General features: G+C 43.5%; 1 protein-coding gene across 1 annotated transcript in view; it reads left to right on the top strand.

Annotated features, from left to right (window-relative positions):
- LOC107195107 (titin homolog) overlaps positions 1-16,653 on the top strand; it is a 47,978-nt gene extending 31,325 nt beyond the window's left edge. Inside the window, exons 4-7 of the mRNA XM_015584886.1 lie at positions 25-235; positions 14,187-14,314; positions 15,417-15,585; positions 16,415-16,653. Coding sequence (XP_015440372.1) covers positions 25-235; positions 14,187-14,314; positions 15,417-15,585; positions 16,415-16,509 — 603 coding nt within the window. The 3' untranslated portion in view covers positions 16,510-16,653. The remainder of the gene's footprint in view (positions 1-24; positions 236-14,186; positions 14,315-15,416; positions 15,586-16,414) is intronic.
- Positions 16,654-17,006: the final 353 nt, after the last annotated feature.

Genomic DNA, 17,006 nt, shown 5'->3' with positions numbered 1-17,006 from the left:
TGTTTTTAATTTGTCTGATTGTAGGTGTCGTGGGTAAGGCACAGAGATATTCACTTACTGACCGTTGGACGTTTCACTTACACAAGCGATCAACGTTTCATGGCATTGCATATGCCGCTAACTGAGGAATGGATGTTGAAGATACAATATCCCCAAAAGAAAGATTCCGGTATATACGAGTGCCAAATATCCACTACTCCACCCATCGGCTATCCCATTAGCCTTACTGTGATTGGTAAGTTATCATACGCATCGCTTCGTATTGTTGTATTATTAGATGTAGTTAAGTTATTTGTTGTTAATGGAACTCGTAAGCCGCAAATGCTCCATGTCGAACCAGCGAGAAATAAACTTGCCCTCGTCAACGCCACAATAATAACAGGCTTTACGTGGAAAGAGCGGATCAGCGAACGCGGTTGCAGCTCGTTTAGGAGAAAAGATACCGCTTTCAATTTGAACGATTCTCTTCACCTGTAATTTATTGCTCGAGATTTTCGCGAGTTCCGTGCAGAATGTATCTGGTGATACGGAGGAAGCCCAGGAAATCCTGTTCTAACGTATACGCTCGGAAATTGGCCTGGAAGTCTCGCTTCCTTTATTCGGTCGTACGTGTACGTTACGAGCAACGCGATGAAACTGCAGAATCTAGCAGCCATGACTATCGAAGCGATAATACAATAATAATTATTAGGAACGTCATTCTCGAGATTCTATAACGATAGAAACCAGTCGGAAAACGATTATCCACATTTTGGATCGTTTCGACGGCCATCGAGTCGAATTATTGAAATCCACGAATTTAGGATATATCGGGAAGATAAACGTTTGTCCACGTAGTTTACGACCTTCCATCCGAGCGCGTTAGCTCGCGCAACCGTTAATATAACGCGCTCGTTCCGTTTTACCTTTAACGAACGTTAATTTTTCGTTTCATCGAGCTTGTATTATCATGGTACGCGTTATGGTAGCTAATCTGGTCGTAAAAACAGGACACCGTCTCGTAAAATTCTTCGGTATGAAAGAACGATTACGACGAAGTGCTCTGTACCGCGAGCGATATTCCGTATGAAATTTCCTCAAAATAAATAGACCGTATTGTTGGATAGCTTCGGAGCGTACGTTCGACAACGCTTCCGCTCATTGTCGTCGTCGTGTTTACGTTTCCGGAAGATGCACAGAGGTTTCGCTCGCATTGTCTTTCTCCGACATACCCTTGGCCGTTCTACGTCGCTCGATACGCGTCCTCTCTTGTGTTCGTCTAATTACGTCACCGGCATAATAGCGCGCGGTTTCCTTTCATGTTCTCGTCGTCGCGTGTACGATTAAACCGCCGATATGTTGGCAGTTGCCGCGATATCTGTTCGGTTGTATAGTCTGTCGCGATAACAACTCGCCTAGAAACTGCGATATCCGGGCAATAATTTCGCTCTCGACACCTCTCGACACCTCTCGACAACTCTCGACAACTCTCGACAACTCTCAACACCTCTCGCCACTCTGAGAAATGGGAAAGGCTCTGCGTTCTCGCGAGCCTCCGTTTGTTGGTCCTGCCCGTGCGATACGTTATCAGCCACTTTTCTTCTATACAAATTCAATCACCCCGTTCAGTGTATATTTCCGTAGACGTAATCTTTATAGAATCGGATGTAGGGACATTGTAACTGTGAAACACAATACGGATACTAGGTTGGACATTTGCGTTTACGGCAGTCATGCTGTCGCGTTCGAGAAAAATTCAACAAGTGTAAATCAGCGAAAAACGATCGTTCGGGGAAAGATTGCAAGCATCTCGACGTGGATGAGACCGTTTCGGGTGGGTTGCTTCCTCCGGAATTGAGAGCTCGTTTGAATTCGTATGCACCGCGCGCGCATGAATGGGCAGACGAATTTAAACGACTCCGAGAAGTAGTGCCAACTCGGTGCGTGCTTCTTTTTCGCGCAGTGAATTAAACGCGAAAGAGTTAAAGACTAATCAAAAGAAGTCGACTGTGGGACGAGAAAAAGAAGAGAACTAGATCGGCTCCGCTGGATAACGTTGGGAGGAAAGGAATCAGAGATATCGAGGGACGGGCTGGCAGATTCCGACGATTTCTCTTCTTCCATTTCTTTTCAGGCGCAATAGCTTCATTAGCTTCGGCGATAATTGGCTCCGTTCGTGACTAGCTTTCGCAAAACACTGTCCGATCCATGACGTCGTTATATCCTGCAAAAGCCAATCCTAGGCGACCCTTCGCTTCCTTCCTTCTTTCCTTCCTTTCCTCCCGCTCGTATGCCCGAATGAACTCCAAGTCCTGGATATTTGGCTTTGCGTATAAATCCACAGAATTGCTTTCTCTCTTATTCTCACCATTCCACCGATTTAATACTGATTCGTTCCGGATGTAATAATATCCGCGGACGTTCATCGGTAATCAGTACAGCCGATCGAACCAGACACGGCAATTATTCGGTAACGCGGATACATCATTTTCGTGTACACGTTGACGCAACAGTGTTCGAGTAATAGTTGCTTTCATGTTTGACGTTAATTCGTAACGGAACACTGACAAGTTGTAAGAGGAAAGATTCTGCTCATTTTTCACCTGAAATCACTTTAAGTTGAGCACATCGAAGAAAGACCGATTCGATCTCCGGTGATTTATCGTCCGTCGAAGAAATTAGTTCACCAAGCGGAATCATCCGATTCTGCTGCTGGGATCATGCGAAATCTCTAGCGTATACTGTCAAATCAATCGGTGGGGATGAGCTGTTGCATCGAGTAACAAATTGCATTACGCCAATAAAAATTAGTTAAGCATACATATATGGGACAGAACAGAAAGTTAGTTGTGAAGAGTTAACTCCATGAGTCCCTCCCATTTCCATGTTATTCTTTCATTTTGCTTTAATTTTTTCGGAATATAAGATATTCTTCGAAGCTTCTTTTTCGCATAAACAAGAAGTGTGATGTTCATTTGTAATAATTAGATATAAATCTGCGATTACGGAAACACTATAAGAATCACGAGACAGACATAAGAGGAGTAAGACAAAGTAAAGTATCTAAAGTATTTTTTCCAGAGTTTTTACGTCGATTTCTAGCCACGACCGGTTGGTTCTACGTCCCCTGCGAAATTGAATTTGCGGAATGGAGCCAAGGCGACATTTGCCTCGATTTTTTCCGCGTTCCTCCGTCCCGCTTTTAATTTCATAAAACGAACTTCGTTTCCATTAATGCGAGCAAAAAAAGGGTATTTAAACATTTTAACCTCGGAGCTCCATTACAGGAATAAAGTTAATTCCACGACTGTCAAACCGAGACGCATTCGTTGCCGCTTTTCCCTTCTATTCGGGACCGAAAACCCGTAAAACTTTAATTGTCTTTCTCTTTAGACCGCAAACGTTTCTGATACTTTCCGCGAATACATTTAAGGGACCCTCGGCGAAACATTTGATTCGATACGTTCTCTTTTATTGGGTGTATTTTTCTACGTTTTCGTGAATTTACCGAGGCAGAGGATCTACGATCGCCGTTCACTTTTACAACCTCTTCGCAAACGTCCTTCGTGTGTTCCAACGCAATTGGTCCGCCTAAACCGTTCTGATGCGAAGGGAACCACAGGAAATTATTTGCCGTAAACGCTACCGGCGCTTGTTGACTTGGACTATTAAACCGTGTCCTGAAACGAATTACTTCTTAGACATAATTACACAAATGGCCATATAAGCGAATCAACTTTGTATCGTAAAAGATACTACAATACCCTTGATGAAATTTTCTTCCTGTTCATTGAAAATCGATTTGAAATAACGTTGCGTCAAGGACATCAGATTTTATAGATTTCATCGAATTTATCTATTTTCGTGGTTTGAAATCGAATGAAATCATTTTCATTGGCTCTATCGCACTCCAAGTTATCAATGGTATCGACGACCACCAGTTGACGTTCAACTCTGCGGTAAATTCAGATTTGATGTCTCTGCGGGCACCTTTGCTTTTCTGTGTTCCAATGGAAAACCAATTTCACGTATCACTATGAATCAATTGTCAAACCATCGCGTACAGCGATCGAATCATCTTTCATCCAGCAGAAAAAACGATACATACGTGTCCGTCGATTCGTGAGACGGAATTCGGGAAAATATGTGTATGTATAACCAAAATTAAAATTCTTCATTAATAAACCTCGTCTGTAAATTAACAGCGATGCAAATTGATTTTTCCTCACTGCCATTCTGCGATACATTTAATACAGACGTCAGGGTAGCGGAATAATCTGAAGGAAACATTCCGTTATCGTTAAAACACAGATGAACGTGCGCATAGTTCTCGTGCTAATAATCACACCACTCAACCTACGATTGTACCGCAGTAGATTGTCAACGGAACGATAATTGTAGAGATAACTTTGCTTTAAACTGTTAACGCGAAACTGTTTTACCGCAAATACGCTGGAATCTGTGCTTCCTCTTGCATAATTTATATCACTGCGTGACACGGAATAAGACAAACGAAATAATTATTCGAAACAATGCGGCGTATTCGAATCGTTAATATTCCAAAGCGTTCAGTTTGTGGTTGCATAGCCACTCGTCCGGGAAATTCTGCGATGCCGAGATCACAAGCGAATACAGCGCGAAAAGTCGTATGAAAATAATGAGAACAGGTCCATCACGGGCTCCGAGCAAATTTAGATCCCAATTTATATCAAAAATGGACAAATTATTTGATATATTCTAGGAAGTATCCACTCAATTGGTTACGCGCATCAAATAAATTAATGGATGAATATGATCGTGATTACTTGGCAGAATCGCTCTTCGTTTAAATAAATAATTCAATGGACAACGCAAGATTAGGCCGTAGTCGGTTTTAAAATAGTCCGCAAATAATTGAATAAAACTCTCAAATGTGTCGAAACGTTGTTTCAGTAGTTTTACACATTTCAGGGAAAGTTTGAGAACAAGTTAATTCAAACACGACTACATTGGTTTATAAACTCTTTGGAAGTGAGTTCTAGAATTGCAGAGAATTCGTGGTTTCTTAGATACTTTAAGAAGGCGATGAATTCCTCTGGAATCTGAGCGCAATTTTACCGCAACATTGCGTAACTCTAGAAGCAAGTAAAACGAATGTAACGATTACGAAGATCTCGATACTTAGCTCTCAGTCGTTAAAAGCTCGTACCATTACCAAAGAACGTTTTGTTCTTTAAGGGGCTTACAGGTGAATGTAACGAGAATGGGTCGAGACTGAACCGATAGTCGTTCCCGCCTGATTTAATACCATTACGTTTAATCCTGGTGACCATACCGCCTGCACGCTGCGTTACTTCACCTGTTCTCGATGCGAGCAAGAACAATGAAATCTAAAAAGGATTCTCGAAATTTATGGAAGTACCGAACAGATGATAATATCATGTAACATAACGTACATTGAATGGAATCTTTAGAAAGAATTCAGTAGAATTATTGGACTACTGGGACTCGCGTTCGAAGTATCCTTAATTGAGAGCTGTTAACGATATTGATCGTAAACTAATATCTTAGATGTTATCGGAGTGGTTTGTGCGTTTAATTTGCGCAGCAACACGAAGTAGACATAGTAATTAATGCGAGGGGAATTGTTTCGCGTCGGATTGTAGAGGGTGGCTCACCTCCGGGAATCTTGTTTCTCGATAAAATCGCGAGCCAGCATGCCGCGCAATTTATTGCTAATACGCGCCACGAAGCCGTCATCGTGACGGATTAACGAGGCGCCGTTGAAAATGCAAAAAGCTTTAATTTCAATGACTATAGGCCGCGTGTACCAGCCCGGCTGAATAATTACAAGGTAGAAAGGGAGGCCGGATCATCGTGATAACAATACTTGAACCTTGCCGTTACAACGTGCTATTGTAATTAGCCCTCGTGCTTCAGGTACAACATGCTATTTTCGTGAAAATACGGGGACTCACGCTCGCCGTACGAAACACCAGGGTTCTCCTTCCCTTCCTTCATCGGCGACCAACTACACCTCGCCAAGAAAGTTCCATTAGTTGAATAATTACCAAGGAAAATGCGCTAAGCTTTATATTTTTCAGTCCTTTCCAGGGACATCAGCACTAAGTCACAGTTAGTAGCTCATAATTCATTGTTTACGGATGTGAAAAGTATGCGAGGAAGAACGAAGCCTAAGATCCGTTGCTTACAGGCAGAATATGATTTGTTCGAATCATTGTACAAAGTATTCGACAATACTGAGAACAGAGTTAATGTTTGAACTCAAAGTGCTCGACTCGGATTTGAGAATGCCCGGAGCGAACATAGAGGCTCCCAAAGGTGTTTAGGGGTGTAGCCGAAAGTAACCAAGGGAGCTCTTCTTCCTTCTGTTCTACTTATCATCGTCCACTCGTTTGAAACGAATAATTTATGATAGTTACGTTATGCTGTCCAGGAATCCCTGTTTATGACGGTTTGGTGACCGTGTTGACGGCCCAAGACGCGACGAGCGTTACGACCATTGCCTACCTGCGTTGGGTCGCAACAACATTTGCAATCTTATGAAGGCAAAAAGCAACAATGAACTGCACACTCAACTTTGGAGATTTCAACTTCGAGGATTAAAGTGTTCCCTGGCTATAGAGTTTGTAAATTTTCGCGGTGTTCGTTTACGGGCTTCGGAGTAGCGTGGCGGTAGCAACGGGAAAAGCTTTTAACGACTGAGGAGCAGTCGGGCGTATCTGTTACCGTACAGATAAAGCGACAGCGAGAGCAGAAGTGATTTCTACGGAACCATTGCTTAATCCTGTTTCGATAATCCTTCCATTGCCATGGGGACATTCGACCGAGCAACTCCTCGGGTAAACTACATAGAAGGGATCCCGACGATTTCAAAAGAATTAAAGAGGAGATCCAAACAAATTAGTTTAGATTCCTAATTGTTACGTACCATCCCCTCCTTCTTTACTTCAATAATCCCGAGTCGAAATCCTGCAGCTTTTGCATTTTTCTACTATAATCCTTAAACTGTAGGTATGCTTTAATGTATTTACAGAAACACCGTTTTCAAAGTAAACAAAATACAGTAACATCTCGATGCATTCATGGCAAGGCGGTCAGCTGAACAATTAAAACGGTCTTTTGATTGGCAGGCAATGAACCGGAACATAAACAAGTTCCAGTATATTAGTCGAGCACCATAAGGCACAAACCAGTATCAATGCGTCGTCCGAAACGGTGGGAAAATCATTCCACCAGGACACGACTTACACTCGAAAGCCACAACAGTAACAACAGTATGATACCTGTCCGTGGAAGCTTGAAGTTCCTAAAATAGATTCTCATGAAACTCGAATCATCATTTCGTTTCGATCTACCTTATTCGGGCTTATACTTAATTAAAAAGAAGATTAGGCGATCACCCAGCTGAAAGAAAGGTGTTGATTCGAATCCCATTCGAGCTATCAGTTTCCCGTTTCTCCTAAAATTCATAATCCCGATCGTTCCGGCGAGTTGAATCAACAGCAGCAGTAGGCTACACGCGTTGGTAAAGCATCGGTCCAGATCGAGCGACGTGGCGCGAAAATTGATTTCGGTATATAGACCTTCAGCCGGTGTCCATTTGAAGGTTCGATTGATCAAATTGAGCGTGTGTGCGGAAAGGGCGAATAACATTGGACGGCGGTACTGGAAGCGGGTGCAGCCTGAGAGGAATAGTAGGAGCGACGATTATCGTTACACGTCTAGCGAGCAAGCAATTCCTCGGGCAGCATCGGTTAATCCGGTTTCGATAATCCTCTCATCCTCGTCCGTAGATTCGACCAGGTGAAGATAGAAAAGGGAGATATACGAAAGGAGGGTAGAAGGATAGGTCAGAATAGGCGTTTCTCTATAAAACAGAGAACGGGATTAACGGTGCGGCACGGAGAGGATACGGGTGATATAAAGTTTCGCTAGTTCAATACGGCGGCGAATGATTTCCAATCCTGGCTAGATTCCAACCTCTGTCCAGATGGTTAAACTGAAATAAAGGATGTCATATTGAGAATTTGCGGAAAGTAATGCCTTTGGCGGTGGCCCGGTGTTGTAAGCACACCAAGCCGCCCCTTGAAGACTAACCGACCCCGAGTTTGTCCGTGCCCGTCCATCCGATACACGCCCTGTGCCTGAGAAACGTTATTTTCCGGGATTATCGCGGACGATAAAACTGCTACATACGTCATCGCGGTTGCGAATAACGATCGGATGGGTTGTTAGTCGATCGTGGTCGAAAATAACCGCGAGCTTTTACCGGGCCTTCCATTAGGATTGTACTCGCGGTCGAACGACCCGATGTCTCGTGGAAATTTATCGTTCGGCTGTGATTAATCCGTCGCGAAAACATATTACGGCTTGCTCCGGCAAATCGCCGACAAACGCTTGTCCGACTGCATTCCAGGTAAACGGATATTTGCAATTAATCGATCGCCACTTTCAAAGTACCGTGAATAATCGCGTACTTGTCAAGCTTCGGTCCCAATGGTTTGCGTGCCATTCGCTAGCCGATATCTGTACAAGTTGTAGCGATGAATACAGTAAATCCTCCAAGAGCGTTCGAAAGCTCCTCGGCACTGAACATTACATATTTCAAAAACTAATGGCCATATGCGGCTGAAATAAATATCACCGACTTCACAATTTCAAGCTCTAAAAGTCAGCGTTACACCTCATCGAGAATTTATTGTAGTAGGTAGGTACATGTCGATCTAATTCGAGTGAGATCGCGCGTCAAAAGACTATTCCAACTTGCAAAAGCGTAATGTTCCAGCTGATGTGTCCATTGAATCGTGTTCGCCAATTTGCGTGATAACTTGTAGCGATCTTCATATTAAAGTATGGATATTTTAGTAGTCTTTGTCGGGGGACTAAAACTTAGCAGAGTATTTGGTCCAGGCATCTTAACCATTATCGTTGTCGTAACGTGGAACACGGACGGTCCACGTTCATCCGTGTTCATGCTTGAGAACACGTTTTGATCGCGTATATCCATTCAGCCGGGGAAGCATCGTTTTATCTCGTCGTTAATAAGATATTAATCCATGAAATATTCACACCTTTCCGATAAATCTTCAGTATTACGGAGAAAAATAAAGGGTGCCGCTCGCACGAAACGGTTTCGTCATCGAGGAAACTCTGCTCGCTCGATTATTTAATGACACTTTCAAACTGTTACTCGATTCTGAAGCGATCAAAGAAGTTTCCGCGCCGTCGAGTATAGAACATTACAAGTTTTCTTAGACCGGGTTCCGGAAGCAGGACGAGTATACTTACGCTCGGGTGAATAATTTTCAAACACCTCGGAAAAGACTCTATGATTTGGAATATTCATATTTAGACTCGTATAATGAGATATTTAAATACATAAGTTCATGGATAGCTTATGCTTGAGGATAACGGATTAAAGACAAAGGATAAAGCTGTCGCATACATTTTGAAATACGAACACGATAGAAGAACAGTTAAGAACATTTTTACATCGGTACATTAAAAGGATGAAAATGGTTTTGTCAGATAGTTAATACGAGTCGGTCGTTTTCCGTTGTAATTCAGAGAGTAATTTAGTAAAGAATTTAATTGCGCCGGAAAATATCCCTATCAAATTGAATAAAGATATGGATAAGTAAAATTACCTTCAACGGAGCACGGTTGCTAATAAAATTTTTAACGGTCGGTTATTAAAATCATTTCGTTCAATAACGTCGACGGTATTAGGTCAAAAAAGACCTTGCGAAATTCTTCAAGGATAAGAGCCCATGAAAAATCGCTTCATCGAGTTTCTGGCGAGATTTCTCAGTCTGTTTAGTCAGCACTCTTGCGGATGTGCAAATGACATCTCGCCGATTCTCAAAGCGTTACTCCTGCAAATAACAAGTTTAATAATACTTCGTTCTTTTTCGCGTATCCATTCATTATTTTTAATCAAACTTTGCCCACACCGACATCAAGTTTTGTATCCCGCGCAAATACGAAATCGTATTGCGGAAGCAGTGACACGGCTAGCAAATCAATGCACGAAATGTTTTCCGCTTTGACTTGCAAATTTGCTATGTGGAAATGTTGGAGGAAACGTAGACCCAAGGGTTGTAACTGGGTTATTGCTATTGACGGGACGTGTAATATCGTAGATTACAAGACTTGAACCACTACGAGGAAAGAAACAGGATTTCACAATTTTACGGTAAAAACCAAAAAAGAGTCTTCTTAAGAATATGAATCTAATATACGTAAAGTCTAAGAAAATAAGATAAGTCGCTGACAGCCATGAACCGTTGAATCGACTATAAATACATTTACATAGAGAGAGGATTCTTTTTATGGTCGAAAATTATAGGACAACTTTTTCCAGAAAATATTTCTCCGGAACGTTTTGCACTTCGAGATGTTCCATTCTTACAATTGTTCCTGAGAAACTGAGAAAGAAAACGATTTGTCGATGGGTTTAGATGGGCAGGTTTCATGTAGCGATCCATAGTTAGGTCCGATTTCCGTGCTTCTAAGCAAGCTCTCAGCCCTCGGCCCTCAGTCACGCAAAAGCGTGGCTGTCGATGAGCACATCCGGACGCAATCAATTTCTATCGGTAATGGCGTGGACGGACGATTATTATCGCTCAGAGAAATGTCCGTCCTGGTGATAGGAAGATGGGAACAGGAGACTGGTCGAGGATATGGCGCGTAACACATGGGTCCTAGGCCCTGAAATGGCTGAAACCGAAGAGATCGAACGGATTCAGGGTACGGTAATAATGCATGCGCTCGGTTGCACGCTTGTCCCTCGCTCGTCCTACGTTAAGCCACACTCAATACCGTCAGCTGTGTGTATATCTGTCGGGTGAACGTCCTCGATCACTGCGAAAGGATACCACCGAGTCCAGCATTATTGTCCTTACGAACGCCGGTCACGATTTTCAGCCGCAATGGAAATCGCTTTGCGACGCTGAACCTTCCCTCTTTCGTGGGACTGGGCGAAGCTTCATTATCGATCCCGGCCTCTTTTCACGTTCCGGAATAATTTATCTGTCTATCTCTCCCTCTCCTTCTCTCTCTCTCTCTCTCTCTCTCTCTCTCTCTCTCTCTCTCTCTTTCTCTGCCCAGCAAGGTGTTGTTCCGATCGGTCACGTTGAAATTCATGGTCTGACCGTTTCCAGACAGAACGCTATACCGAATTGCACGATTCCGTTCATCGCGCTATGGGAAATTTCCGGTTCGTATTCCATGGAAAAGTTCTCCGACAAATTACGGGTTATCGGTTTACTGTGCAGAGACAAACTCAAACACAAAAATGCAAATATCAAATCTTTTCGTTGCAGAGGTAATGTACTTATGTTTAGAAATTATAAGCGTTACACTGCTGACTGAAATTAATCATGTTTTCCTTCTATAAACGAACAAGTTGTTATTATAATTTCAAATTGTTTAACAGCAAATGATTATCCAGATTGACAATAAGTCACTCGAAGTCTAAATAAAAAGCAGGAGTCGTCCTTTGGAAAGCCGCAGAATCAATTTGATTAGATCTCAGGATTTCGGTGTATCAACGTCGAAGGGAATTCTATTCTTGGTGAAGCGTCGATTTACTATCCCCCCACTTGTTGGCCTTTTTTGCGTCGACTGGAGAGCCGTGGTGATTCAATTGCGGCCGAAGTCGCGGTCGAGTTACGTATCCGGTGCCTCCTCGATTTATTTCCTGGAGTTGCCAGGAGGTCGAGCAAAGATCGATTAAGGACAGAGATCAATGGTTTGGTTAGATATTAATTTACCGAATTAGTCGAACGTTACGGATTTCGGTAGGATAAACCCAAGTTGATAGAACTTGGCGTACCAGTTCGTAAAAGAATTTCGGCACACGCGCTTTTTTATTCGCAAATGTTAAAATTAAAATTTCTGGTTTTTATATAATTACAGCCGTCGTATATTTTACGCAATCGACTTGTAATATTCGACGTATATTATAGATTTCATAGCATCGCTGATTGTCTTCCGCTCGAAGCATCATTTTATCCTTTATCGGTAAGTTCGAAACTTCGATTCGCGAAGGTAAACATTTGAAATACGTGGTTCCGACGGAACCCCAGGAAATTGAACCGTGATACGCAGAATCCGTGATCGATGGATCGAATCAGCCGTAGTTCACTGGGTCAATTTGTCCTCTGTTAAACTTCGGGGCGCAATCGATCGGTTAGCCCTGCAGGTGCTGTCGAATCTCCTTCGAGGCAGCCACTAAGGAGCGGATGGATTATTCCTCGAGGAGTGAATTCTCGAGGTGCCGCTAGTACCTCGTAAAACGTCTGCTATACCGATATTCAGCCCTCTTCTTCCTCCTGTCCGTTGGAAGTTCTCGGAGGAGAAGCAATATGCCGTTGAAGGGGTACGATGCCGCTTAGGGACGCGCTCCTCCAGAGGAAATGAAGATCTCTTGGTGCTGTCGGGTTCCACTCGAACGGACACCGGACGACGTTATCCAGGAAAATGCAGAAACTCGTCAGCTGATCTCGAAGAATCTTAAAGAATACAGTAGAATCGTGGAAGCAGCGGTTCCAATGTTTCTCGATGAAAAACATTCTCCATTCCTATTGCTCGATCATCGAGTTGCACTTTAAACGACAAAATATTTTTACCCATTCGAGGGTGAGACACGTTATATTTAGAAGGAATACCAGAGCAAGAACAAAACGCGTATCAATTTCGTGAAGAGCAGTGTTTCTAGGAACGTATTCTGCGCAAGATAAGCAGGACAATTAAGTACATACTACGTATTACGACCAGAATAGCGCGAAACAACTATGGCGACTAATTGTATGTTCACTCCACCTTTGCCCGGCAAATGTCTCTATTTTCGCCCCAGACGTATTTGCCTGGGAATGTTGAAGCCCCTAAGCCAACGACACCGAAGATAGAACAGGAGGAAGACAGGATTGGCCAGCAAATCATGACTGACCAAAGAGAATTCGAGAAACTCGAGGAATCCCTGAGGAAACGGTCCTGTTTCTCCTTTCCCACCACAGTAAATAGTCCTGCAGATAAACCTGTTATTCCTTGCTACAAAATATCAGGGGAATAACAAGACTGAACTACCTACCTACGTACATGATTACCAGTGTCAATGTTTGCTTTGGACGCAACGATCTACGGTAAACGTATATACGCTGTGGTTAATGGAATCATCCGCGGAGAAAATTCAACTTTTCGAGGAAGGTGACTGATTTTGTATCGAGCAAATTTTAGCACTATTTTTAGCAACGTTTAACGAGGTTACAATTACTCAGAAATGTTCGCTCAATTATACTTACTTTTGTCGTATATAGTCAACGTTTTTTCCGACGATGGTACATAGAATTATACTTCGCGACACGTTATATTAAACAGCAAATTGTTCGATGAAAGGGAATCGCGCAGTCGTTGTCGACGTTGGCTCGCCAACGCTGGGCTGCTTTCAACTATCCGAAGACGTATTCCTAGAGAGGAAATGAAGATCTCTGAGTTGTCGAGCACACCGCACAAGTTGGTCAGCAAACCAAGGAAATGCTGAAACAGACCGGCAGATAATCCACACTCGACACCGAACATTCGAGCATTTCACTATTCGTATTGCAACCACGAACTTGTACCACGACTTCCCAGAAATTACAAGATATTTGAAAAAGTTCCATCGAATCAACGATGCGAAGCTCTGAACGTAATACTAAACGGCGCGGCGTATCTACGCCGATACTTTAATCGCGACGATGTACCGGAGGATTTTTCTAGAAGGAAAAATGTTCATCGTTCGCTCTTCCAGATAAGTAAACGCGTTTCGTAGTAGCCCGGCTTTTCGTTGATTGTACGCGACGCGAATTCTTTCAGAGGCAATTCCGAACCATGTAGAATCGACCCGATCGGTATTCTCCCGGTCAAGTCTTACCTTCAAAGAAAGGTATCAGATACCTATATCGTATCAACAGATCTCAGTTTGCCATTATTGGATTTTATTCGGCGAGTCGACCGTTCCTCCCGTGTCTAACAATAAGATTGAATTTGAGCACTGTCGAGCAAAAACAACGAAGTCCTTCCGTCCAGCCGATCGGACCGTTCCTTTTCTCCGCTCAGGTTGGTAAAACGCTGGCACGTGTTTCCCTCCGTTGAATACACGAGGTTTCGGTGAACCGTTGCTATTAATCGAACGTAAACGAAAGGGCTCTTTCTAATTGCAGAGCCAGTCACGGAGATCGCCGGTGGGCCGGATCTCTTCATCAACAAGGACAGCACGATAAATCTGACGTGCTTGGTCAGAAATGCTCCCGAGCCACCGACCGCGATCGTTTGGAGCCATAATCACGAGGTAAACCGTCTGTTGGACACGCATTTCCGTCGATGAACGTTCACGGATCAAAGCGACGCTAGTCGTTTAAATCTTGTCGTGGACCACGAACGTGGCAACTCGGCGCTGGCAGTAAACCGACACGTTCTTCGCAACTCCTCGATACGTCAAAAAGAAACGCACGAATACCCGACCGACACCCCATTGTTATTTCGCGGTATCGACTGTCGTTGCAGTCGCAGTCGTTATTTATGACACCTAACAAACTCGCGATTGTTCTCGGAACAACGACCCAGGTGAATCGCATGAAAATACAGACAGGTGGAACGTAAATTATTCACGGCAGAGATGAAACTTGGGCCGATCGAGGAATGGGAATACTCTAGAGATTTATTACGAAAAGAAATTTCAGGCCTTTCTTCTTTTCAGTTCTATCGCGAATGATGAAGATAGAACAAAGGATAAACGCGGACACATCGGACGAGTTAAAGATGCATTGAAAACCGTTCTATTTTCTTTACATTCACCCCTTTATTTTCTTTAAACTGCTCTTCATCTTGAATGATTTTCCGTTCTGTTTGCTAGAGAACTCTTTGAGGTAGTTTACATTGCGAGTCTCGTTATGGATCATCCGATCGAGTGTAACTACGTGAAACTTGTTAGCCGTATCGATCTGTGGATCATCGTCGGACCGATAATTTATAACAATTTGTAATTCCATTCAACTAGCGTGGGGGTCTAATTCGCGGAAATGGAAACACGGTATCTGATTTTTTTACTTTGAAAGTAGCAAAATGATATTGTTTCGGCACCAGAATACCTAGGTACATATCATGTACCTACCACGAGGGGGAGTAGAATATACAGTAAAAACGCGTTCGTGAATTTGCTTTCAAAAGAGTTCCGAAGATTCGATCAAACGTTTCGCGATGTGAGAACGTGTTTTAGAGGGATTTGTCTCACGATGCATTCCACCACTTACTACTCGAGAAAGTCACTTGCTGTCACCGGTAGTTCGTTCTCGCTTTGTCCCGGCGCCGAGTACCTTTATTCGTGAGTGGTCACGTCACAGTCAGATAACGCGATACGCTCTCTCTCTCTCTTTGTCTTGTTTCTTTGGCAGGCGATTAACTTCGATTCGCCGAGGGGCGGCATCAGCCTGGTCACGGAAAGGGGGCCGGTGACATCCAGCCGTTTGCTCATTCAGAAAGCGATCAAGAAAGACTCCGGACTTTACACGTGCTCGCCGAGCAACACTTATCCGAACAGCGTGCGGGTTCACATTGTTAACGGTAAAGGAAAACATAGGAACGCCGCGCCGGCTCGTCAACTTATTTCGTCGCGACACCGTTTCCCCGGGAAACCGACACCCCCCTCCACACACGAGTGCACTCAATTACCACTCTTCAACGCCACACCCCACTTTTCTTCTTTCTACCCTTCGTTTGAGGCGGAAAGCTGAAAGGAGAAGAACGCAAAAGAAACCCCGGTTGAATGTCGCGATAGAGTTCCAACGCGACGGGACAACGCGATGATTCAAATAACTAACAAGCAGACGGACTACGACTGCTTTCGAGATAAACATAAAAGACACGTCGTGAAAGTGTTGTCAGCATTCAAGAATCACAATTGGGAAACCATGGTGATTCTCGCTTGGAACACAATTTTATGTTGTATGTAGCAGACGATTTCGTTATGATACAGAAAATGTTCTTTCGCTACGTAAGAACGCTCACGTAGAAATTCAATACACGCGTAATCACGTCGTGGAAATCGCGTAATCAAAATGAAACGATTGGTCGCACGCAAGTTGGCCCCTTTCGCGCGACGGGATCCCGAAGGAGCCGAGAAACTTCACGGAAGAGTTCGCTGCGAACGAGCGAACGCCGCGTTTCCGAGCAGTTTCTGGAGTTTCCAAAATTTCATTTACGTACTACTCCAACGTATTAGAACACGCTGTTCGCACGTAATTTTCCATAATTACACAAACTAAGTGGAAGCGTTGACGCGTTCCCCTTTCGTGGATCGAGCGGGGAAACGTTTTCACGATCGCGAACGTCGTTTTAAATTCCGTCTCATATTATAGACGTACACATTCTGGTAACTTTGTTTCTGTTGCAGAGCATCCTGCGGCGATGCATCACAGCATCAGTGACAGAATATGCGCTACGCTACGCATTGTCAGTCTGATTCTCCTTCTCTCGATAGCGATTTAGCCAACCGGATCCTCATATTTCTAGGTGCGACCGTTAATTCCGATGTGTGCGCGATGAACTGAAATCGGCCGACCGAAATACTTGTAAATACTCTTACCTCGTAACGTCCACTTTTTTATAAGAACCATGATCACTGTTTTTACACTTGACCCAGTACATTCGAAAAACCTTGAATATGAGAAAGCACAGAGTACGGTACGTAATCCGAACCATTTCGATTATGTACTCCGTAAAACGATCATCTTCAATTTTTCGATATCGTTTGAAACTAATTTTTGTCCAAATAAATATTTAGTCGTCGAAATAGTTCCGGTTATTTGCGTAACTGGTAGACCCTTCGGATCACCGCTCGCCAAGGTTAAGCATCGACGGTAAGTATAAAACTGTACGATCGTTCGTCTCATTTCCGCCTTTGCAAGATTAGGTCAACGAACAGTTTCCGACCATTTTCTCCCGCAAGGAGTGAACGTAAACTGGCGGCGGTAATTGATTCGAAG

The sequence above is a fragment of the Dufourea novaeangliae genome, unplaced genomic scaffold (assembly GCF_001272555.1).
Source record: "Dufourea novaeangliae isolate 0120121106 unplaced genomic scaffold, ASM127255v1 scaffold49, whole genome shotgun sequence".
NCBI lineage: Eukaryota > Metazoa > Arthropoda > Insecta > Hymenoptera > Halictidae > Dufourea > Dufourea novaeangliae.
This window is presented reverse-complemented; position numbering and strand designations above follow the sequence as displayed.